The 24,392-nt window shown below is 34.7% G+C and overlaps 1 protein-coding gene across 5 annotated transcripts in view; it reads left to right on the forward strand.

Annotated features, from left to right (window-relative positions):
* Positions 1-24,392, forward strand: part of PTBP2 (polypyrimidine tract binding protein 2) — an 84,293-nt gene that overhangs the window by 16,000 nt on the left and 43,901 nt on the right. For all 5 annotated transcript variants that reach the window (XM_046645460.1, XM_046645461.1, XM_046645463.1 and 2 more), the window contains exon 3: positions 12,618-12,693. In XM_046645460.1, the coding sequence (XP_046501416.1) occupies positions 12,618-12,693 (76 nt within the window). The remainder of the gene's footprint in view (positions 1-12,617; positions 12,694-24,392) is intronic.

The raw sequence follows: 24,392 nt of genomic DNA on the forward strand, positions 1-24,392 counted from the left end.
GCTTGGTGAGCAGTGCTAGGTCCGTGCCCAGGATTCAGACCTATGAACCCTGGGCTCCCAAAGCAGAGTCTGCAAACTTAACCACTATGCCACCAGACTGGTCTGGTTTTTTATTTTTTAGTTCAACATATAAGTGACATCTTACAGTATTTGTTTTTCTCTGTTTTATTTTGCATAGTATAATGCCCTCAAGACCCATCCATGTTGTCACAAATGACAAGATTTTCCTTTTTTATGGCTGAATAATATTCCACTATATGTATATACCACAATTTCTTGATCCGTTCACCTACTGATGGACACTTATATTGTTTGCATGTCTTGGTTGTTGTAAATAATGCTGCACTGAACATGGAGGTGCAGATATCTTTTCAATACAGTGATTTTATTTCCTTCAGATAAATACCCAGAAGTGAGATTGCTGGGTCATGTAATAGTACTTTTAAAAGTTTTTGAAGAACCTCTGTACTATTTTCCATAGTGGCTACGTCAGTTTGTATTCCCATCAACAGTGCCCAAGGGTTCCTTTTTCTATTTCCTTGCCAACATTTGTTACCTCTTGTCTTTTTGGTAATAGCCATTCTAACAGGTGTGAGGTGATACCTCATTGTGCTTTTGATTTGCATTACTCTGATGATTAGTGATGTTTGAGCATCTTTTCACATACCTGTTGGCCTTGTGTGTGTCTTTGGAAAGACATCTGTTCAGATCCTCTGCCCATTTTTTAATTGAATTCTTTTTTCTGAGTTGTATGTGTTCTTTATATGTTTTAGATATTAACCTCTTGTCAGATATATGGTTTGCAATTATTTTCTCCTGGTCTGTCATTTGCCTTCCTTTTAGTGTCGAATACAAAAAGTGGTTGCCAAGACCAATGTCAGGGTGCTTTTTTCCTATGTCTTCTTGAAGAGTTTTATGGTTTCAGGTCTTATGTTCAATTTTGAGTTACTTTGTGTGTGTGGTGTAAGACAGTAGTCTAGTCTCATTCTTTTGCATGTGGCTGTCCATTTTTCCTAACAGCATTTATTGAAGAGAATGTCTTTCCCCATTGTATATTCTTGGCTCCTTTGTCATAAATTAATTGACCAGATATACATGAGTTTATTTCTGGGCTCTCCATGCTATTCTCTTGACCTTTGTGGGTTTTTATGGCAGTACCATATTGTTTTGATTACTGTAGTTTTGTGATACAGCTTGAATCAGGAAGTGTGATGCCTCCAGCTTTGTTCTTCTTTCTCAAGATTGCTTTGGTTGTTCGGGGTCCTTTGGGGTTCCATACAAATCTCAGCATTTTTTTTTCTATTTCTGTGAAAAATGCCATTGGAATTTTGATAGGGATTGCATGGAATCTGCAGATTGCATTGGGAAGAATGAACATTTTGACAATATTAATTCTTCCAGCCCATAGGCATGGAATATCTTTCTGTTTATGTGTGTTGTCTTCAATTTCTTTCATCAGTGTCTTGCATCTTTTTATTTTTTTAAACTTCCTTATAAAAGTTTCAAGATACACAGAAGTAGTGTGAATGGTATAATACTCTTCTTTTTCCTTCCTGTTGGAGAATATTAAAGCACATCTCAAAGATCATTTCATATTACCAAATGCTTGTGTGTGTTTCTAACATATACTCTCTTAAAGATGCCATTGATACAATTATTATACCTAATAAAATTTAAAATAATTTATTAATATCCTCTAATCTCCTAGTGGTAGTCAAAATTTTCTAGTTGCCTCAAAAATATCTTTCACGTTTCTTTTCCTTTCAAATCAAGAACCAAGGAAAGTCAGAATGTTGAATTGGTTGATACCTTTTATATCTGTAATCAGTTTATCTTCCCACTCACCTTTTTTTCTTTGTTAGAGAAACTGGGTCATCTATTCTGTACAATTTTCCAGTTTCTTGATTTGCTGATTATACCTCCATGTTGTTGTTTTATATGTACCTCATATCTTGTTTCCTGTAAACTTAACAGTTAGATGAAGCTTGATCAGATTCAGGTTTAATTTTTAGCAAGAATATTTTTTTAGATATACTCTGTAATTCCTGTTGTATCACATCAGGAAGAACATGTTTAGTTACCTCTTTTGATGTTAGCATTTATCAATAGGTTTAGTTGTTGTCAGCTTGACGCATCTGGTGTAGAGTTCTCCATCATCCTTGTAGCTAATGATTGCATAATTTCATTAAGTATTGCAAAAATGATGATATTCTCCCCTCTTCCCCGCTCCCCTCCATATGTTTGTTAGAATTCTTCTAAGAACTTTTTCCATCAAATAATTTGGTCATACTGAAATACCCTTTTTATAAGAAAAGCAGGATAAGATTTTGACTTAAAAAAAAAATTTCCCGTTGAGTTGGTACTCTAGCAAACTCTGGTGTAACCAGTGTCCCTCTTTATTCTTGTTAGTGTCTTTGTGAAGGCAGGGATTTTTACATTTATTTTCCAGTCTTATTGCAATGGTTCTTCTTTTCAAAATTCTTGAATTGTTTTATCTTGGGCCAGCAGGAGCTCATGACACAAGTAGCTTTGATATTTACTTGCTTTGAAGAATCATATCCTGCTTCAGACTTTTCATTAGCCATTTCTTTAGAAAGTGCTGGTTTCTTTGGGTGGGAAGTGGTCCTTAGAGACCACAATAATGTGGGTGCAAAGGTGCTAATTGTGTTCAGGTTGTCTTTGCTTCAAGGCCCTTTCAGTGGACAGAGCTAACAAATTTATAGAAATACATTGTAAGCCTGTGTATTTCCAATTCATATTTAATTATACAACTTATATTTGTGTGTCTTGTACATTGAAAAAATCTTGCTTGCTAATGTTAACATTATTACATGTATATACTAGGTTTTTAAAAAGTATTACACTAACATTGTAATTGTTGAATATAGTTTTAAGATTTCTTTGCAGTTATTTTTATCCTTAAAATGTATTCCACGAAGAGTTTATAGTATAGTTACAGAATTTTAAAGTTTATTGAGAGAATTCTATTTGTAGTTCTCCCACTAAGCTGATAGTTAGGTTTATTTGTTTAATTTTGGTTTTGATTTTCACTTTTGGCTAAATTTTCCAAAGCCAAAACTGTAAAAAAAAAAAAAAAAAAAAAAGCCACGTTGATAGAAGTATAGTTGTCTACTCTCCTTTGCTTTTTCTCTCCCCTTAGTGTTTTCACTAATTTTTGGTTTCTTCTTTTATTTAATGTAAGCAAATGTGAATTTCTTCCTACATCCTCCCTCCTACTACCTTAGAGAAAAAGTGGCACAGTATACACAGGGTTTTATATCTTGCCTTTTCTGCTTAATGATAAATATATCCTGGAGATCACTCCATTGCCATATATGGAAAATTTTCTCATTTCTTTGTCCTGCTGTATAGAAAGTACGAGTGTGCTTCTCTTCCCCATAGCCTGCCCAGCAGAGTATACTGTTAAATGATTGGGGCTTTGCCACTCTGATGGGTGAGATGGCATCTAAGTCTAGTATTAATTTGAATGTGTTTTTAATGTGAGCAAGATTAAACAGCTTTTCACTTGAAGGATAATTTCCATTTCATGTACTGAGAACTAATCTTTTGCCTGTTTTTTTAAAGAGTAACTTGTCTTTCTAAATTTTCATAATGGTCTGTATTTCAAGTTTAGATTCTCTTTTTGACCCAAGTCATTTAGGAACTATTTCAAAAGTTCTTCTAATGAAACTAAAATAGTTGAGTTTCGGTCTGTTTTTTTATTTTCTCTCTTCTTTTCATTAAAATGTCTTACTGCGTCTGACCAAATATTATGGTCTATACAGTTTTTTCTTTATGGAATTTATTGAGGTATTCATTACATAGTATGTGATCTACTTTTGTGACTTGTAGATATTTAAATACAGTGGGTAAATTGTATATAACTGAAATATGCAAGTGCGGAATTTAAAAAACCATGGTACACCAATGTACTAGAATGCTATGAAGCTGTTGATAAATGAAGTAGATTAGTATGTACTGAATTAAAAAATCTTTAAGCTTTGTTATTAAATGAAAAGGGGACAATGCTAAGCAGCACATAGAGCATGATCCTGTTTTGTATCAATATTAAAATCATGTAGATGTATGTAAATTTGGGAAAGACTATTAAATTTAAGGATAATAAATTTTGGACTGAGGGAGGTCTTTCTCTTTACATTTTCTGTCTTTCTGGATTTGAGTTTTATAAATTAATATTTGGAATTGATAATTATTGTTGAATGTTACCACTACTGTTGCATATGTCTATACGTTCCTTTTTAACCCCCTCTTACTCTGCCATGAGTAGTGACTGCCATGAATTATTTATGTCTTATTCTTTCATATATATGATTTTGTCCTGTCAAGCTGCTCCATGAGGTTATTCACTGGGCCAAGTTTCTTTTATCTTGTTGCTTCATTATTCCCTAAGCTTTTGTTCTTCTCTGCCTGGTCTGATGATGTATAATTGTACTCTCTCCACCTCCCCCCCAAATTATTCTCTCCTGAGATTTGTCTGTTTTGTTAAAAAAAAATCAACTTTTGGTTTTCTTGGTCTTCTTCAGTTTATCATTGTTATCTGTAGTCTGTATTTTTATTGGTTGTATGAACTAGTGCTTTCACAGCTTCTTGTAGGTAGGTAGCATGCACTCCACCTGTTCAGCTTCTTGGCAACACCTCTTTGTTCAAGGAGACCAGAGTGAGTACCTTCCTTCCTCTCCAAGAATCTAGTTTTCCTCAGGAACTTCATATTTGCATCCTTGCCCCGTGACTTTTGTTATGGTTCCCTCTTCTCCATAGGAGAAAGTCTTTGTGCTGCTCTCAGTCCTGAAACCTAGCAGAGCCTGGGAGTGTTGTCACCCGCAGCCTTCAGTTTTTGCTTGCCGTCCTGGTAGTTCCAGCAACTCTTCCATCTGGGGATGATAGATGGTAGTTGGATGGGATTATGATGATAAACAGAATGTCCAATAACCAAGAGGAAAAAAAAAAGAAATTTATGTCACTGGAATGAATGCAAAATGTCGTTTAAACTGTACTTTTGTACTTATATTTGTCTGTGCTGATTTCTTTCTCTAATTGGTATGTAGATTGTATCTTCCTATATTAGCATTTTCCTAATTGTTTTTTTGGGATGCTAGTTTCTCATGAAGTGGTCATTGTTACTATACCAGAGGAAAAATGGTCTGTGGTCATATTTAACAAGGGGCATCGATGCTCGATGCTTATCTTAACACTCAATTTCTTTCTTTGATTGAATATAAGATCAATTGACGTCTATCTTAGATGAATTAAATTTAAAAAACACTTATTCTTATAAGAGATTGTTATTCTGAGTTTAAGTACTACTAATGTGTTTCATCAGCCACTACTGTAGAATACCCTTCAATCACTATGCTGTTGAGTCATTCAATTTTATATCCCAAGTTAAGCAACTGTGCCAGGGTATTTCAAATAAAATGTTCTGTGAGATAACATGGAAATGTTAACGTTATCAGTACTGTAGAAGCACTTCTTTTGCCTATAATAGTGGTTAAGCTTTGTACTCACTGGAAAAGCAAACATAGTTGCTTTTTTATTAAAAAAAGTGATACATTTATAAATATCTCAAAATTGCAAATAATTTGATATTGACTCAGTTATGAAAGCTGTTAAATTTTCTTAGCAGGTGTAAAATTATTTGAGGGAGAAGAAAGACCACAAGTACAAAATTTGAAAGAAACCAAAAACTAAAAATACTTTGTGATTCATGAAGATGCATTGCAGGAAGGAGAAAGAGCATGTCCTGTCACCACACATCAAAATTACAGGCTTTCTTTTTTACTTAATGGACTTAGGTTCCACCCCCTTCATCTCCAGAATTACTTATGAATCCACTGGGTTGGAAGGATTTTGACTCACAAGTAAGCAAACATCTAAAGAGTAAACTGGTAATATGTATTTGAACAGAGGTCAAATATACTCTTGAAAACTAGAAGAAGGCAATGTTTTTTGAGAAGAAGGGTAGTTGTTAATAATCAGCATTCATTTATTTATTTATTCAACAATTATGTGTGGACCCTGTGCTTGGTTGACACTTGGAAATATTATAGTGGTATAGTGACTACTGATGTGGGCCAGATACTTTACCTGGTAAGCACTATCCATGTATTACCACATTTAATCTCAAGGACTGTGATGTGGACGTTATCCCTGTTGTATATATGAGGAAGTTAAGGCTTTGAATAGTTAATTTACCAGTTACATACCTAGTAGGTGGAAGCTGGACTATAGAACCCTTTTGTTTCTTTTTAAAATTATTTTATTGAGGTCATATTGGCTTATAACATTGTGTAATTTTGGGTGTACATTATTATATATCAGTTTCTGTATGTACTCCATCGTGCTCACCACTAATAGTCTAGTTTTTATCCGTCACCATACATATGTGCCCCTTTACAACCCTTTCGCCCGCACTCCCACTCCCTTCTCTGGTAACCACTATCTGTTCTCTTTATCTATGTGTTTATCTTCCCCATATGAGTGAAATCATGTGGTGGTTGTCTTTCTCTGTCTGCCTTATTTTGCTTGACATAATAACCCTCACAGTCCATCCATGTTGCTGCAAATGGGATGAGTGTCTTTTTTTTATGGCTTAGTCGTTGTCCGTTGTGTATATACACTGTATCTTCTTTATGCATTTATCAGTTGATGGGCTCTTGGGTTGCTTCCATGTCTTCGCTGTTGTGAATGATGAACATATGGGTGCATAAATTTCCTTGTATTATTGACTTCATGTTCTTTGGAAAAATACCCAGTGATAGGGTAGCTGGATCATATAGTGTTTTTATTTTTAATTTGTTGAGAAATCTCCATACTGTTTTCCATAGTGGCTGTACCAGTTTGCATTCCCACCAGCAGTGTACCAAGGATTCCCTCTTTGCATCTTCTCCAACATTTGTTGTTTTTTGTCTTGTTAATTGTAGCCATTCTGACAGGTGTAAGGTGATAGCTCATTGTAGTTTTTATTTGCATTTCCCTAATAGTTAGTGATGTTGCACATCTTTTCATGTGCCTCTTGGCCATCTGTATATCTTTGGAAAAATGTTCATATCCTCAGTCCACTTTTTGACTGGGTTGTTTGTTTTTTTGTTGTTAAGTTGTATGAGTTCTTTATATATTTTGGAAATTAACCCCGTGTCAGATACATGATTTGCAAATATTTTCTCCTAGTAGGTGGGTTGTCTTTTTGTTTTGTTCATGGTTTCCTCTGCCATGCCGAAGCTTTTTAGTCTGATGTAGTCCCATTTGTGTATTTGTTTCTTTTGTTTCCTTTTCCTGAGTAGACATGGTATTCGAAAAGATGTACTGCCTGTATTTTCTTCTAGGAGTTTTGTGGTTTCAGGTCTTGAAGTCAAGATTGTAATCCGTTTTGAGTTAATTTTTGTGTTTGGTGTATGATAATGGTCTACTTTCATTCTTTTGCATGTTGCTGTCCAGTTTTCCCAACACTATTTATTGAAGAGACTTCCCTTTCTCCATTGTATGTTCTTGGCTCCATTGTCGAAGATGTGCTGTCCCTAGATATGTGATTTTATTTCTGGGCTTTCAGTACTGTTCCATTGATATACGTGTCTGTTTTTGTGCCAGTACCATGCTGTTTTGATGACTGTAGCTTTGTAGTATATTTTGAAGTCAGGGATTGTTTTGCCTCCAGCTTTGTTGTTTTTTTCTTAAGTTTGCTTTGGCTATTAGGGGTCTTTTGTTGTTCCTTATAAATTTTAGGATTCTTTGTTCTATTTCTGTGAAGAATGTCATTGCGATTCTGATTGGGATTCCATTGAATCTGTAGATTGCTTTAGGTAATATGGATGTTTTAACTATGTTTAGTCTTCTAATTCTTGAACATGGAATATCTTTCCATTTGTTTATTTCTTTGATTTCTTTCAATAACGTGTTGTAGTTTTCATTGTATAGGTCTTTCACCTCCTGGGTGAAATGTATTCCAAGATATTTTATTCTTTTTGTTGCAGTTCTCTTTTTCCTAGTTCATTATTAGTGTGTAGAAATGCAACGGATTTTTATGTTGATTTTGTACCCTGCAACTCTGTTGTAGTTGTTGATTATTTCTCATAGTTTTCTGGTAGATTCTTTAGGGTTTTCTATATATAGAATCATAGCTCCTGACAACAGCAAGAGTTTTACTTTGTCCTTTCCAATTTGTATATCTTTAAATATTTCTTTTTCTTGCCTAATTGCTCTGCAGAGCACTTTTTCTTAATGCCATATTGCATACTTATCATAAAAACAGAGAACACTTGGGCCAGCCCCAGTATAGCCTAGTGCTTAAGTTCAGCTTGCTCCACTTCAGTGGCCTGGGTTTGGTTCCCAGGCGCTGACCCACACTGCTCTGTTAGCAGCCATGCTGTACTGGCAGCCCACACACTGAAAAATAGAGGAATATTGGCACAGATGTTAGCTCAGGGTGAATCTTCCTCAGCAAAAAACAAAAAACAAAAACAAAGAAAACTAGGTTAATTCATCACATGAACAGACTAGAAAAAAGGAAGAATCACATGATCATATCAGTAGATGCAGAGAAAGTATTTGACAGAATCCAACACCCATTCATGATAAAAACTCTTTCAGTAACCTAGGAGTAGAGGGGAACTTCCTCAACTTGATAAAGGGCATCTACAAAAAAACTATAGTACTGTCATACTTAATGGTGAAAAACTCAATGCTTTCTCCCTAAGATCAGGTACAAGACAAGTATGTCCCCTCTCACCACCACTTTTCAACATTCTACTGGAATTCTTGCTAATGTGGTAAGGCAAGAAAAGAAAATAAAAAGATACACAGATTGTGAAAGAAGACATGAAACTCTCGTTGTTTGCAGATGACATGATAGTCTATGTTTGAAATTCAAAAGAATCAACAAAATCTCCTTGAACTAATAAGCAATTATTGCAGGATTGCAGGATACAAGGTTAATATACAAGTCAATTGCATTCCTGTATACAAATGAACAAGTGCAATTTGAAATTAAAAACACAATACCATTTACATTAGCCCCCCAAAAATGAAATACTTAGTATAAATCTAACAAAATATAAATAAGATCTATGTGAGGAAAATGACAAAACTCTGATGAACGAAACCAAAGGGCTAAATAAATAGAGTTGTTCCATGTTTGTGGATAGGAAGACTCAGTAGTATCACGATGTTAGTAATTCCCATCTCGATTTATAGATTCAGTGCAATCCTAATCACAATTCCAGCAAGTTATTTTATGGATATCAGCAAACATTCTGAAGTTTATATGGAGAGGCAAAAGACTCAGTATCCAACACAGTATTGAAAGAGAACAAAATTGGAGCACTGACACTACCCGACTTCGACTTACTATGAAGTTAGAGTTATCAAGACAGTGTGGTTTTAGTGAAAGAATAGACAAATAGATCAATGGAATAGAATAGAAAGCCCAGAAATAGGGAGCCCGGAGTAGAGCTCCCCATAAGTGTAGTCAACTTATCTCTGACAAAGGAGCAAAGGCAATGCAATGGAGGAAAGATAGCCTCTTTAACAAATGCTGCTGGAACAACTGGACATCTACTGGAACAACTGGAATTGAGACACAGATGTTACACCCTTCACAAAAATTAACTCAAAATGTATCATAGACCTAAATGTAAAATGCAAAACTAGTAGACGATAACATAGGAGAAAACCTAGATGTCCTTGGATGTGATGATGCCTTTTTAGATACAACACCAAACATACAATCCATGAAAGAAATAATTGATAAACTGGACGTCATTAAAATTAAAATCTTCTACTCTGTGAAAGACTATCAAGAAAATCAGAAAGCAAGCCACAGACTGGTAAAAAATATTTGCAAAAGATACATCTGGGGGTGGCCCAGTGGCACAACAGTTAAGTGCGCATGTTCTACTTTGGTGGCCTGGGGTTTGCCAGTTTGGATCCCCGGTGCGGACATGGCACTGCTTGTCAAGCCATGCTGTGGTAGGCATCCCACATATAAAATGGGGGAAGACGGGCACAGATATTAGCTCAGGGCCAGTCTTCCTCAGCAAAAAGAGGAGGATGGGCAGTGGATGTTAGCTCAGGGCTAATCTTCCTCAAAAAAAAAAAAGAGATAAATCTGATAAAGGACTGTTACCCAAAATATGCAAAGAACTCTTAAAACTCAACAATAAGAAAAATCTGATTAAAAAAATGAACCAAAAACCTTAACAGACACCTAACCAAAGAAGATATACAGATGACAAATAAGCATATGAAAAGATGCTTCACATCATATGTCATCAAGGAAATACAGATTAAAACAACAATGAGATTACTACTATACACCTATCAGAATAGCCAAAATCTGGAACACTGACAACCATAAGTGCTGATGAGGATGTAGAGTAACAGAAACCCTCATACGTTGCTGGTGGGAATACAAAATGGTATCGTCACTTTGGAAGACAATTTGGCAGTTCTTACAAAACTAAACATACGCTTAGCATACGATCCAGCAATCGCATTCCTTGGTATTTACCGAAATGGGTTGAAAACTTATGTTCACACAAAAACCTGCACACAGATGTTTATAGCAGCTTTTATTCATAATTGCCAAAACTTGGAAACAACCAAGAGGTCACAAGGTGAAGCTTTTTCAGTAGGTGAATGGATGATTAAACTGTAGTACACCCAGACAATGGAATATTTTTCAGCAGTAACTCAAAATGAGCTATTGAGCCATGAGAAAGGACCTTAAATCCATATTAAGTGAAAGAAGTCACTCTGAGAAGGCTACATACTGTATGATTCCAACTATATAATGTTCTGGAAAAGGCAAAACTGGAGACAGTAAAAAGATCAGTGGTTGGGAGGAGTAGGTTGGAGGGAGGGATGAATAGGCAGAGCACAGAGGATGTATAGGGTAGTGAAAATACTCGATATATTATAATGATGGATATGTGTCATCGTACGTTTGTCTAAACCCACTGAATGTACAACATCAAGAGTGAACTTCTTAGGTAAACTGTGGATTTTGGGTGCTTATGATGTGTCAGTATAGGTTCATCCTTTGTAATAAATGTACCACTCTTTTGGGCAGTGTGGTAATGAGGAAGGCTATGCGTTTGTGGGGGTAGAGTGTATGAGAAATTCCTTTTCCTCCTCAATTTTATTGTAAACCTATAACTGCTCTAAAAAAATAAAACTAGGAAACATTTTTATTGTTGATAGTAAACCAATGATGCATATCAGTGGTACTTAAACTTTAGCATGCATCAGAAGCACCTGGAGGGGTTGTTAAAACTCAGGTTGCTGGACTCTACCCTCAGGGTTTTATTCAGTAGATCTGAGTGGGTCTGAGAACATCTTTTGCTAACAAGTTTTCAAATCTAATGCTGGTCTAGGCACCACACTTTGAGAATCCCTAAAGTATCAAATCTGTTCGTCATGTCCTTTTAAAAGTATGCCATACTGAATCTTCCATGCCTTGATAACAAATAAGGTATGATGCAAGTATGGTATTAATGTGGCTCAATGCTATGTTTTTATTTTTCTCATGCTTGTATTTCTCTTGAGCATTTGATGCTAGTGAGTAGAAAGCTTTTAAAACAATTTGGGAGATGAGCTACAAATATTTGTTTACCTTTTTGATCTTTGTTATAATACAGCTTATTATAAATTTAACAACAAATTAGCATAAGGTTTATGGTTAATTTGGATTGTCTTGAACTTCCTGAGATGCTTTGATAAATTGTCTCCTTTATATTATACATTTTTTCATTTTGATGGTTGCATTCAACTTCTTTATTCTGACTGGTTTTTAAATCAACTACTGTTAATTTACCTATTTTAAATATTAATACCCATGTATGTAAATATACACATACTTAAAATAGGCAAAACAGTTGATTTAGCTATTTTCAATATTAGTCTATTCACACATTTTTGTAAACATACACTTTTTAAAAATAGGTAAAACAACACTGGTTTGAACAACTGTGCAGTTCCCAGAACATATTAATTTATAACCCTTTCTCTGAGGGATTTAAAGACATGATTTAATCTCTTTTTATACTGGCAGGAAGAAATTTCTCATTCCATAGATTTTGCTTTTGCTTTCAGTGTTGTAGCCACTGAAGTATATACCTAATTGTTAATTTTAATGATGATCATGAAGACTAGTTGTCCAATTCACCAGTATAAAGTTCTGATTTTCTGAAGTTTCTGATTTTCTCAGTTATCTGGATGATTAAAGGCTGTAGGGTTGGAGGAGTCAGAGTATTTGTGAAAAAGTCCAGTGCCTGTGGCATTAGTTTGTTTATGAAAAAATTGAGGTGGTTCTCCAAAGCTTTTTTTGATTATGGAACCTAATCATTTTTCCTATTTATTGTCTTCTAGACTTGGGTGAAAGGAAGGAAGGAAAAACTGTTGGTTTTGCGGAATAGGGAGAGATTGATAGGAGAGTGGAGTTAATTTTTTATTTTAGGGATTAAATTTTTTGACTATTTCCAGTAGTGTAATACCTGATGTTTGTTTTTCGGTGAATATTTGAAAAGTTACAGATAAGTGACAGGCCTTCAGATTAATGTTTTTAAATTTAAAGTTGTCTTATGCTAATGTGTTTGTTTTTATAGAGAGGATCTGACGAACTGCTCTCTGGCAGTGTTCTCAGTAGTCCAAACTCGAATATGAGCAGCATGGTGGTCACAGGTAAGTGTTACTCTTATCAGGCTGTCACTCTTTGCCATTTTTTGGGGCAGAGTATTAAACTGTAGTCTGTTTTACCAGAATAACTTTTATTTTTAAATGCTTTCTGTTGAAACATTTTAGAGGAAATTTTACTAGAGTATGTATATGTCAAATGAAAAAACCTGAAGATGGTGACTTCTGTGGGCAAGTAACTAAGTCTGATTTCTTTGTATCACTTCGTAGTATAACCCTTTTCTTTCATGTTGTAAGTCCCCTCGTTCTTGCCACTTTTGTACTTTTGTTTTTAGTGTTTGTGTGTCTTAGAATAATTTTAGTATTCTCTATCCCACAAGTCTTAAAGCCCAAACTGTAAATAAAAACCAAAAGATTCAACTACATAGTTGTCTTTTTTGTGTACTTTCAATGTTTTTTCTCTGCCTTAACAGTATTTTAATTCTTTTAATTGAGTTCCTTTATTTACATACTTGGAAATTACTTCATCTACTTGGATGATTTATTTAATCTTCATAGTTAAGGTTTTTTTCTTACATTGTATGTCTGCAGTAACGTTGGTTGTTTGTAATGTCTGTTTGTAAATAAATATAGACTAATTTTTAGACCTTAGTTTTATGACTGATGGACCAAAATTTTAATCTGATGATGATGATGATTGAACTAGTTTGCGTAAGACCTTACATTTTACGTTGTTTACTTAAAATCAAAGTTCTTTTATCTAAACCGTCTCCTGAATTACCTACTTGAGGAATTAATTGTATTGGGCAATAAAGGGATTGTAAAAGACTGGAAGCATTTTAATTTCCTTCATATAGCCATTGCTTGTGTATATGTACACTGTGGCACGCAGATGCACGTTTCTGACAGTTCAGTTAAGTAAAAACTAAAATGAAGTACTTACCTAGTATAGTCATAATGAGGTGAAAATGAATTTGTCCACACATCATTAGTACTGACTTTTGCATGTCATGATTACAAAGAAAATCACTAGGCCATGGTTTTGATAGTCAAAGTACCATGTACAAATAATTGAACAAATAGGCTCAAATGTCTGTAACTCTGCTCTGCTGGTTTAATTTTCTTAAAACTATACATAGTAGCAATTGATAATGGAAATGTTTTAAAAATTAATATGTAGGGCTACGACAGAGTAACTAGTAGCAACCTTTCCTTCTCTCCTCATGTTCACCCCCCCTGTATCAAACACTGTAAAACTGAGTAAAATATATGGGACACTTGTTGTCTGGAATTGATGAGCAGACACTACAAGATAACAATGATCCTTGAGAGAAGGGAATAAAATGAGGTGAGTCTTGTGGTCACTTTGGCTGTCTGCCTTGGGGTACCCTACTGTGGTAGCACAGGGAGGGTGGAGCCTAAGCAGAGCATGGAGGTCTGATTGAAGAAACTGAGATTGGAACTTAGAGCTGCTTAGACATCTGAGATTTGTGGAGCTGCTTAGACATCTGGGATTTGTGGAGAAGGGTCCTGAAAAAAGTTGTCCAGGGCTTAGGGCAGGGGACAGAATTCGGTGTGGGGATTCACTTCATTTAGAATTTTGAATAATGCCTGGGCTGTATGTGTACAGGTTGGGACTCTGCATGGTCTATCAGAAATGACCTGCACTGGGGCTAAGAGCTAGAATGGTGATTCCAAAAGTTGTGCAGTGCTCTGAGACATTTGAGTTCTGGGAAGTCAGAATGCAGACATCTTGCAGAGTTCCTCAGACATTCAGTTTAAACTACAAAAAGCCTAGGCTTTAAGAGAAAGAATCACTCACTGTACTAAGTGCCAACAACCATAATACCAAGTTAAGAAACTGAGATAGTCTAGCCTGACAAGACATGAAGGCTTCATCAGTAGTTTGATTGCCTGCCTAAACAAAACAGCATCCCCTAGGGAAGACCATGATTCAGTCTTCCTACAACTATCATCCATAATATCCTGCATACCATCAAAAATTATAAATCGTGTGAAGAAGCATGAAAAAATTCCATAAATTAGAGAAGCAGCATGCAATAGTAAGACCCCAAAATGACCTAGATATTGGATTAGCAGATAGAGATTATAAATATTTTTTAAAGCTATAAAGGAAAATCTTGAAATGATGAGTGAACGCTTGGAGGAATATGTTAAGAAAGAAAGAGAACTATAAAGAAAGCATATAGAAAATGTTGTAACTGAAAAATACAGTATGTGAAATGAAAATTTCACTGGTTGGGACTAACATCAGATTGCAGACAACTGAAGAAAGGTTAGTAAACTTGAGTACAGACGAACAGAAATTATTCAGTTTACCAGAGAGAACAAAATATATGTTTGGGACAATCAAGCAGTCCAACATATGTGTAATTGGAGTTCTAGAGTGGGAGTAAAGAGAATGGGGCCAAATATATTGTAATTGAGACAGAGACTTGCTGAAAACTTAAAACATTTGAAGAAAAATATCAAGTAGGATAGATAAAAAGAAACACATTTAGGTAGTTAATAGTCAATATATTGAAAACTAATGATAAAGAACAAATCTTTAAAGCAAGCAGGAAAAAGACATCTCACAGTAGACTGACACCTTGCACTAAAAGAAAGAAAAAAGCTGATTTGTTTAGGCGGAATGGAATGACACTAGAAAAAAGTTAAAAAGACTCCTCTTTTAATCCTTTAAATTTCTTTGAAAGACACTGTTTCTGTATAAAGAAAAAAACTTTGTATTTGGTTTATTATGTGTATAGATGTTTATATGACAGCAATTAGCACAAAGTAAAGATAAATGGAATTTTACAGTTGTAAGGTTCTTATATTTTACATGAAATGAAAGAATATTAACTCTAACACAAGTAGATTCTAGTAAGTTAAGGTTGCGTATTGAAATAATCTCTAAAAAATACAAAGAAATACAGTTAAAAGCAAAGAGAGGGGATGTTGGAGGACTGACTCTGTTTTCCAAAGTTATTGTAAAGCTCCAGTAGTCACAATAATGTCACATTGGCATAAAGAAAGATAAATAGATCAGTGGACAGAATAGACTTAAAATAAACCCACGCAATAATGGGCAACTGGTTTTTGACGGATGCACAAAGGCAATTCAATGGAGAGAGAAGAGACTTTTCAGCAAAGGGTGCTGTAACAGTTGGGTTATCTATATGCAAAAACAAAAGACAAAAAACTTGGGTCTATACCTCATACGATATACAAAAATTAGCTCCAGGTGGACCATGACGTAAACGTAGAATCTAAAATTATAAAACTTGTAGGAGAAAACATAGTAGAAAATCTTTGTGGCCTTGGGTTAAGCAGAAATTTGATATCTCAAAAGCACAGTCTGCGAAAGAATAAATAGGACTTCATCAGTTTAAAAAAGAACAAAAAGACAAGCCATGGAGAGGCAGAATGTCTTTACAAAGCATAAAGCTGATAAAGGACTTGTCTAGAATATATATAAATTCAGACTATATAGACTCCAAAACTGAACAGGTGAGGCAACAAAAACAACCCAACTTAGTAAATTGACAAAAATACTTGATAGTTCATCAAGAAAGATACACAAATGGTAAATAAGCATATGAAAAAGATGCTTACAGCATCATTAATCATTAGAGAAATGCAAATTAAAACTAAAGTGAGATAACATTACACACCTATTATAATGGCTAAAATTTAAAAGACTGCCTGTACTGTGTTGGAAAGGATATGGAGGAACTGTAACACTCATATATTGTTGATGGAAATGTAAAATTATAGAACTACGTTGGAAAACAATTTGGCAGTTTCTGAAGTTAAGTATGTACTGTATGATCCAGCTGTTTGTCTCCTGTGCAAGAGGAGAAAGAAAACCCAAGAAAAATGAGGGCATATATTCCTTAAAAAACTTGTATATGAATGTTCATAGTAGCTTTTTTTGTACCATTGAAGACCCAAAACTACCCAAATGTCCATCAACAGATGAATGGATAAAAGTGATTACTGTTTGGGCATTGTATTCTATTGCATACATTGAAAGGCTAAGCCATACAGAGTGAGCTATTGATCTGTGCAACAGCAGGGATAAATCTCCAAATAATTATGCTGTGTGAAAGAAGCAAGGAAAAAAATACATTTTGTATGATTCCATTTATATGAAGCACTGGGAAATGCAAGCCAAAAGTACATTGGTGGTTGCTTGGAATTCAGAGGTGGGGAAGAGTAAGGAGGAGGTGTTGCCAAAGGCACAAAGAAATTTGGGGGTGGTGGGTATGTATACCTCTTATGGTGAAGGTTTCATAGAGGAATACATAGGTCAAAATTTGTCACATTGTAGGCTTTAAATATATGCAGCTTATTGTATGTGAAGTATATATCAAAAAGGCTGTTTAAAAAGAAAAGCCCGTAGAGGAATTAACATGGAATACTATCAGATATTTTATTAATACTTTGCAAGAGAAGAATAACAACAAAACACCAGACAATTAGAAAATAAATAGCTAGATGTTAAACGTAAACCCATTGTAAGTCTGTAAATGTAAATTGGCAAAACTAATTTAGTTTAATGTGGTAACAGCTAGCCATATGAGGCCATTGAGCACTTGGAATGTGACTACCCCTAATTGAGATGTATTTGGGAGGACGTGTGTTTCAAAGATGTAGTATCAAAAAAGAAGAATCTCATTAAAAAATCTTACGTTGATACAGTAATATTTCAGATATATTGAGTTCAAATATTGAAATTAATTTCACTCCTTTTTACTTTTTGATATGGTTACTAGAATATTTAAAGTTGTGTCTTTCAGTCTTTTTTGGACACTACTGGTGTAGGAAATCCAATTAAAAGGCAAAGATTGTGAAACTGGATTAAAAAGCAAGGCTTAACTTCACTGTCTGCTACTAGAGTCAGATTGAAGTAAAAAGACACAGATTGAAAGTAAAAGGGATGGAAAATAATATTCCATGCAAATAGTAGACACAAGAAAGTTAATGTGATTGTATTAACATCAGATAGTAGAATTCAAGACAAGAAATATTACCAGATAGGAAAAAGCATATTGCATAGTGCTGAAAGGGTCAATATTTCAGAAAACATAATATTTCTTAATTTGTATGCTAGTAATAACAGAACTTCCGAGTACATTAAAAAAATGATAGAACTAAAGAGAGAAACAGAAATCTGCAATCATAGTTGGATATTTTAACATTCCTCACAATAATTGATAGGACAATTAGATCTTTAAAAAAAAGTACATAGAAGATTTGAACAGTCCTGTCAATCAGCTTGGCTTAATTGACATTTATAAAACTTTACCTAATAACTGCAGAATAACTTTTCAAGTGTACATAGAATATTTACCATGAGACCATATACTAGGACATAAAATAACTCAATAAATCTCAAATGATTGAACTCTCATATAGCACCTGATTATAGTGAAATTTAATTAGAAATCCAAAACAGTATGAAATCTAGGAAATAACTAAATATTTAGAAATTGAGCTACACAATTCCTTTTTTTTTTGGTAAGATTTTATTTTTCCTCCTTCTCCCCAAAGCTCCCCAGTACATAGTTGTATATATTTTAGTTGTGAGTCCTAGTTGTGGTACATGGGATGCTTCCCCAGGATGGCCCGGTCCACGACCAGGATTTGAACCGCTGAAACCCTGGGCTGCTGAAGCAGAGCGTGCGAACTTAACCACTCGGCCACGGGGCCGGCCCCTGAACTACACAATTCTGAACAACACATGAATCAAGATATAAGGGCATATTTCTGACTGAATGAAAATATATCAAAATTTGTTAACTGCAACCCAAGAAATGGAGAGAGAGAGAAAAATATGTCTATACCTATATTAGATACTTTTATACCTATATTAGAAAGAAGGAAGGTTTAAAACTCCTATCAAGAAAAGAAAGGAAACGTAAATTACCAATATTGGGAGTGAATAGTAGAGATGCCACTTACAGATCCTACAGAATGTAATAGGAAAATAAGGCAATCTTACAGACAATGCTAATGTTCTAAATTCAACAACTTAGATGCAGTAGACAAATTTACTTTCACAAACTTACAAAATCTATTATTCTATAATAGATACATATTAGCTGCGTATTTACTATAAAAATTGAACTCATGGGGCTGGCCCAGTGGCATAGTCGTTAAGTTTGGATGCTCTGCTTCAGCGGCCCAGGGTTCACAGGTTCTGATCCCGGGTGTAGACCTACATACTGCTCATCAAGCCATGCTGTGGTGGCATCCTATGTACAAAGTAGAGGAAGATTGGCATGGATGTTAGCTCAGGGCCAGTCTTCCTCACACACATACAGAAAAATGAATTCATGATAAAAAATGTTTCCACTGATTACTTTGGGCATGGGTGGTTTCACTCAGGCATAAGTAATTTCACTCATAGATGGGTGGTTTCACTGTTAAATTTTATGAAACTTGAAAGTAAGAAATAATAATCTTCAGTATACATTTTTAGAAGATAGAGAAACGGGGTACTCCCTGGTTCACTTTGTGAAGCTATACTATAACTGACACCAAAACCTAACAAAGATAATATAAGAAATGAAGTTTTCAGACTTAATATTTTTCATTAATGTAAATGCAGACGTTTAACAAAATGCTGGCAAATCACATCCTATATAAAAGATAATTCATGATGACTGACTGAGAGTACCCCAGGATTGTTAAGTTTTAATATTTGAAAATGAATTCAAATTATAATTTATCACAATGAGAGACTAAAGGAGAAAAGAACATTCTATCAATAGAAGCAGGAAAAGCATTTGACAAATACAGCATGCATTCATGATCAAAATCTCTCAGAAAACTAGCAAGGGAAGGGAACTTCCACAAGGTTTCCCAGCTTTTTGCTTACCTTGAGGTAAGTAAAATATTACCTTAGGTAAATATTACTAAAGGTAAAGCATAAATATTGGAAAAGACTGTCTGATTCATAGTCAACATGATTTTTAAAACAGAAAACCCAAAGGAATCTACAAAGTGTTTGGTAGAACTAGTAAGTGAATTTCAAATGGTTACAAGATACAAGTTCAATATACAAAAATAAATTGTTTCCTGATATTGGTAGCAAATTATTGGAAAATGAAATTTTTAAACTCTTCACAAAAACATAAGACAAAAAACAAGGAATAAGTTTAACAAAATATGTAAGACGTCTATACCGATAACTAGAAGACATGGCAAAGAGAAGTTAAAGACCTAAATAAATGAAGAGATACACTATGTTCATGAATTAGAAGGCTCAATATGTGAAGATATCGTTTTTCCCCAAATTGGAATGGAAATTGAATCTATAAATCAGTCAAGCCCAATAGGCTCTTTTTTTTTTTTTAAAGATTTTCTTTTTTATTTATTGTTTTTTTTCCCCCTCTTCTCCCAGTACGTAGTTGTATATTTTAGTTGTGGGTCCTTCTATTTGTGGCATGTGGGATGCCTCCTCAGCATGGCTTGATGAGCGCTGCTAGGTCTGTGCTCAGAATCCGAACCAGCAAAACCCTGGGTCGCCAAAGCAGAGCCCACGGACTTAACCACTCAGCCGTGGCACCAGCCCCCAAGCCCAATAGGCTTTTAAATTGAAATTGACAAGTCGATTCTAAAATTTATGTGGTAATAAAAAAGGACCTGGAATAAAACCATTTTGAAAAAGAAAAAGTTGGGACACTCACTGTCTGATTCAGGATTCACTGTAAACTTGAAGTAATCAAAACAGTTTAGTATTAGCATGATTAGTGTCTCAGAATAACGTTCAGAAATAGACTCCTACATTTAAGGTCAATTGATTATTTACAAAGGTGCCTTGGGCATTCAATGGGGAAAGAGAAGTTTTCTCAACAAATGGTGCTAGAACAGTTGGATACACGTATGAAAAAAGCTTTAAGAAAAAAAATCATAGACTGTATTCTCAACCTTAGCATAAATGAAGCTTTCTCACACAAGACAAAAAACACTGACTGTAAAGGAATAATTTATAAACTAGACTCCATCTAAACTAGACTCATCCAAAAACATTAAGACAATGAAAAGGCAAGGCACAGACTGGGAGGAAAGAGCAGTATTCACATATCAATTCGTATGTCTACAAAGGACTTGTATCCAGCGTATGTACAAAATGCTTCACATCAATAAATAGAAACAACCTAATGTTTTTAATGAGTGAAAGAAGATGTACAAATAGCTAATTAGCACAGGAAAACATACATTAGTCATCAGGAGAAAACAAGTTATAACCACTGTGGGGTACCACTTCACGCCAACTAGAATCTAGGTTAAAGTTAAACAGATTGGCAATGCCAAATGTTGATGAGGATGCAGAGCACCTGGCACTTTTTTGCCATTGTTGGTGAGAGTGTAAAATAGTTTGGAAAACAGTTTGGCAATTTCTTATAAAGTTAGACATAACCCTACCCTACAGCCTAGTACTTCTACTTCTAGGTTTTTACCCAGTGAAAACACGTTCCCTACAAGACTTGTGCAAATATGTGTATAAAAAACTTCATTCGTGATGGTCCCAAACTTGAAATAACGTCTGTCATCAGGAAAATGGATCAGTAAATTGTTGTGTAGTCATATAGTGGATTACTACTCAATAATAACAGAATGACTGTCTATACTTGGAACAAACTGGATATTGTTAAATGTTATATGAAACAAAGGAAGCTAGATACAAAACATTGCATACTGTGTGTGATTCCATTTCTATAAAGTTAGGAGCAGATAATTTTTAGTATAGAAACCAAAATATTAGTTGCCTGTGGGTGTTGGGAATTAGCAGGAAGGGAATCTGGGCTGATGGGCATGTTCTGTATCAATTAACAAAGTTGTAAAGCAGATCCAAACTTTGTTTGAAACAGTAGGCTGCCTCTGGGAAGCATGAACTGCTTGTAGCTTTGTCTTGCTAGAGTGTAAAATAGGAGAAGGGGAATGACTAAAGTTGAGTCACGATAGGCAGGGATCTGGATATGGGATTTGATTTGTTATACTGAGGAGCTAGGACTTTACTAGATTTACATTTTAGAAAGGATTTTTGTTCCATTTGTGTTTTGAGGGAAGCAGAGGAGAGTCACTACTGTACATCAGGAAGACAGCTAAAAACTTTAAAAAGCTCTGCTCTGGAGATACTGAAGTCTTGAATTTTAGGGTCTTAAAAGTAGAATATGGAGGAAATGATGTATCAAGAAACTAGAAGAATTCTAAGTTATTTGGAAGTAGAGTGAGAGAAGTATTAGAGTTTTGGCTTAGAATCACTGGGTTGATGGATAATAGTCCCGTTAACAAAGGAAAAAAGTGGAAAATGAGATTTGGTTTTGATGGAAAGAATAATCTGTTACTGTCTTTTAAAGTATGCTTAGAAATGATGCTTAATGTACTTTATGACTAAAGGATGAATCGAGTCTTTTTGTAGTGTTGAAATAAAATTCCCTAAAGCCTTATTTTAGCGTAAGAAATTTGTGTACATTCAATTTATTTTACCCTAATGCACAGAGGAAACACTAAGTTTTAAGATTTTTCTGTTTTTTTCCTAACGTAGAATGAGAGTCTGTATATGTTCTAACAGACCCCAATTTGAATGCTGTTGCTTATAAGAGCAAATAGCATAGAAGACCTTTAAAGACTAGTGATTATACTTGCCTAGGAAAATATGCTGTTGTCCAGATGTCTCAAAAAGGGACTTTTACAGACAGTATTACAAGGAAACTTTTGTAGTTATCAGATACAGCACAGGATTTTGTTCTTCTGTTCCGGCTTTATCCAAAATACTTCTTCTAATTGACCTTACTCTAGAATTTTGTTTCCTACTGAATCTGACTTAACAGGCTTTCCCTCCTCTGTCCAGACTTTGTGTACAGTACCTATTTTGGGGGTCAAAGAAAAAAATAATTTTAGAAGTGAGAAAAGTTAATGTTATTAGAAACTTTGTGTCAGGTAAATATTTAATAAACCAATGCATTAAGACTATATTGTAGTAGTTTCTTAAATAAAAGTGAAACATTTCAAAAACACAGCTAGCTTCAATTAGTATTAAAATTGAATTTTAATGAAAGGAATTTGTAAGTATTTGGCAGTGGGGAGAATACTTAACAGTTGTAAGATATGGTCTCTTTAGTTTTTGAGTTATTTCTTTGCAGCTTTGGAAGTGGTATATCACTTTAAGTTAAGTATACATATTTCTGCCAGTGCTGCTAATTGTTATTCTGTAGTAGTAGGATTTATTAGTGCTAAAAGTGTGACTTTTTGCTTTATGTGAAAGAACTGAAATCATTCTATAGGTTCTGGTGTATGTTATTCAGAAGTTTTTGAGATTTTCATTTTAATATTTACTTGCAGACATTTTGTATATGATGTCATTTCATTTTGTTATAATGCTTTGGATAGTATTCCAACACATTGTTTCACAGTTTGAATGTTTATGAGGTTCTAACAACATGTCCTGTTGCAGATAGAGAGGTAATGAGAGCCTTCCTCCAGTTTAGCCTTCTATGTTTTTCCAACTCATGCATAAGGCACTTTTGGCAACTAGACTATGCAGCTACTCAGAAATGCAAAGAGTTATGGCCAGCTTTTACAGTCAGCCTAGTAAGATTTTTTTGTGTGGTGGCTGTTGGAGTTAGCGAAACGCCTATCAGGATAACAGAAGTACTATCTATCTGTCTATACCTGCGTTTCTGGTTAACTCTTCGTTGGAATTTCTGTTTTCCCAATTAGGAAAGCAAAAAGATATGAGCATTCATTTTTCTTAGCTCAGGTTCTTTTTATTTATTTATTTTTTATTTTTCTAAAGCTAGCAGCTTCTATAACACTGTGCTTTGCTCTGAAGTCTTAACTAAAAACTGCTTGGAATTAAAACTGCTTTGCCTCTCAGTCCTATATTTGATAAAGGAAGTTACCAATGCTTTTATAAATGCTTTAGTCTGAAAGACTTGGAGAATGAGAATGTGCTTATGTTTTGTTACATATATGTCTTCATAGACAGATGAAGTATAAAGTTTTGAAATGTGCTCAGGTTGGTATGCAGTTGAAAGTATAGAATTAGATTATTGGTTAATGAGTGGGACTAAAATAATAGGTTTACGGATTAAATGACAAAGTGATTTTTGAAACCCAGGTGCTGGAGTGTTTATATGAGCAAGTAGAGATAGGAAGGACCTTGGGACCAAAACAGGTTGGGGATCTGGGAATGAATAAGTAGAGGGTTCAAAGCACAGGTATCAAATGAGTCAGGGAAGTAAGAAAACTAGACATGAATTGTTAGGGGTTCTGTGAGAACAGAGACATTCAGTAAGGCTGAGAGGGCTCACAGTTAGTTCTTCGGCTGCGGATGGGTTTAACAAATTACCTAGGGTCTTATAAGGTCACTTATGTGAAAGCTGCAGGCAGAAGCCAGTAGAGAACAAAGGTCAGTCAAGGAGAGAAGAGATGGACTGATCAAAGGTGAAGATGCTCACTTTAGATTTGAAGTAGAAAACCACTTTTGAGATTGGAAGAGAAGTGTTCAAATAGAAACAGTTTTTACGTTTTCTTTGTTTTGAATTTGTGAGTAGAAGAATATCTTTGCTAAGCAAAAGGCTTTAAGAAGACCAAATTATATATGGAAAATGGTGTAATTAATGATTTCTATAATTTATATGTAACTTATGTGCATAAGTAAAAGCATTACTATGTTGCATACATTACATAAGAATTATTTTAATTATTACTGGTTTTACATAACCAAA

The sequence above is a fragment of the Equus quagga genome, chromosome 18, assembly GCF_021613505.1.
Source record: "Equus quagga isolate Etosha38 chromosome 18, UCLA_HA_Equagga_1.0, whole genome shotgun sequence".
Lineage (NCBI taxonomy): Eukaryota > Metazoa > Chordata > Mammalia > Perissodactyla > Equidae > Equus > Equus quagga.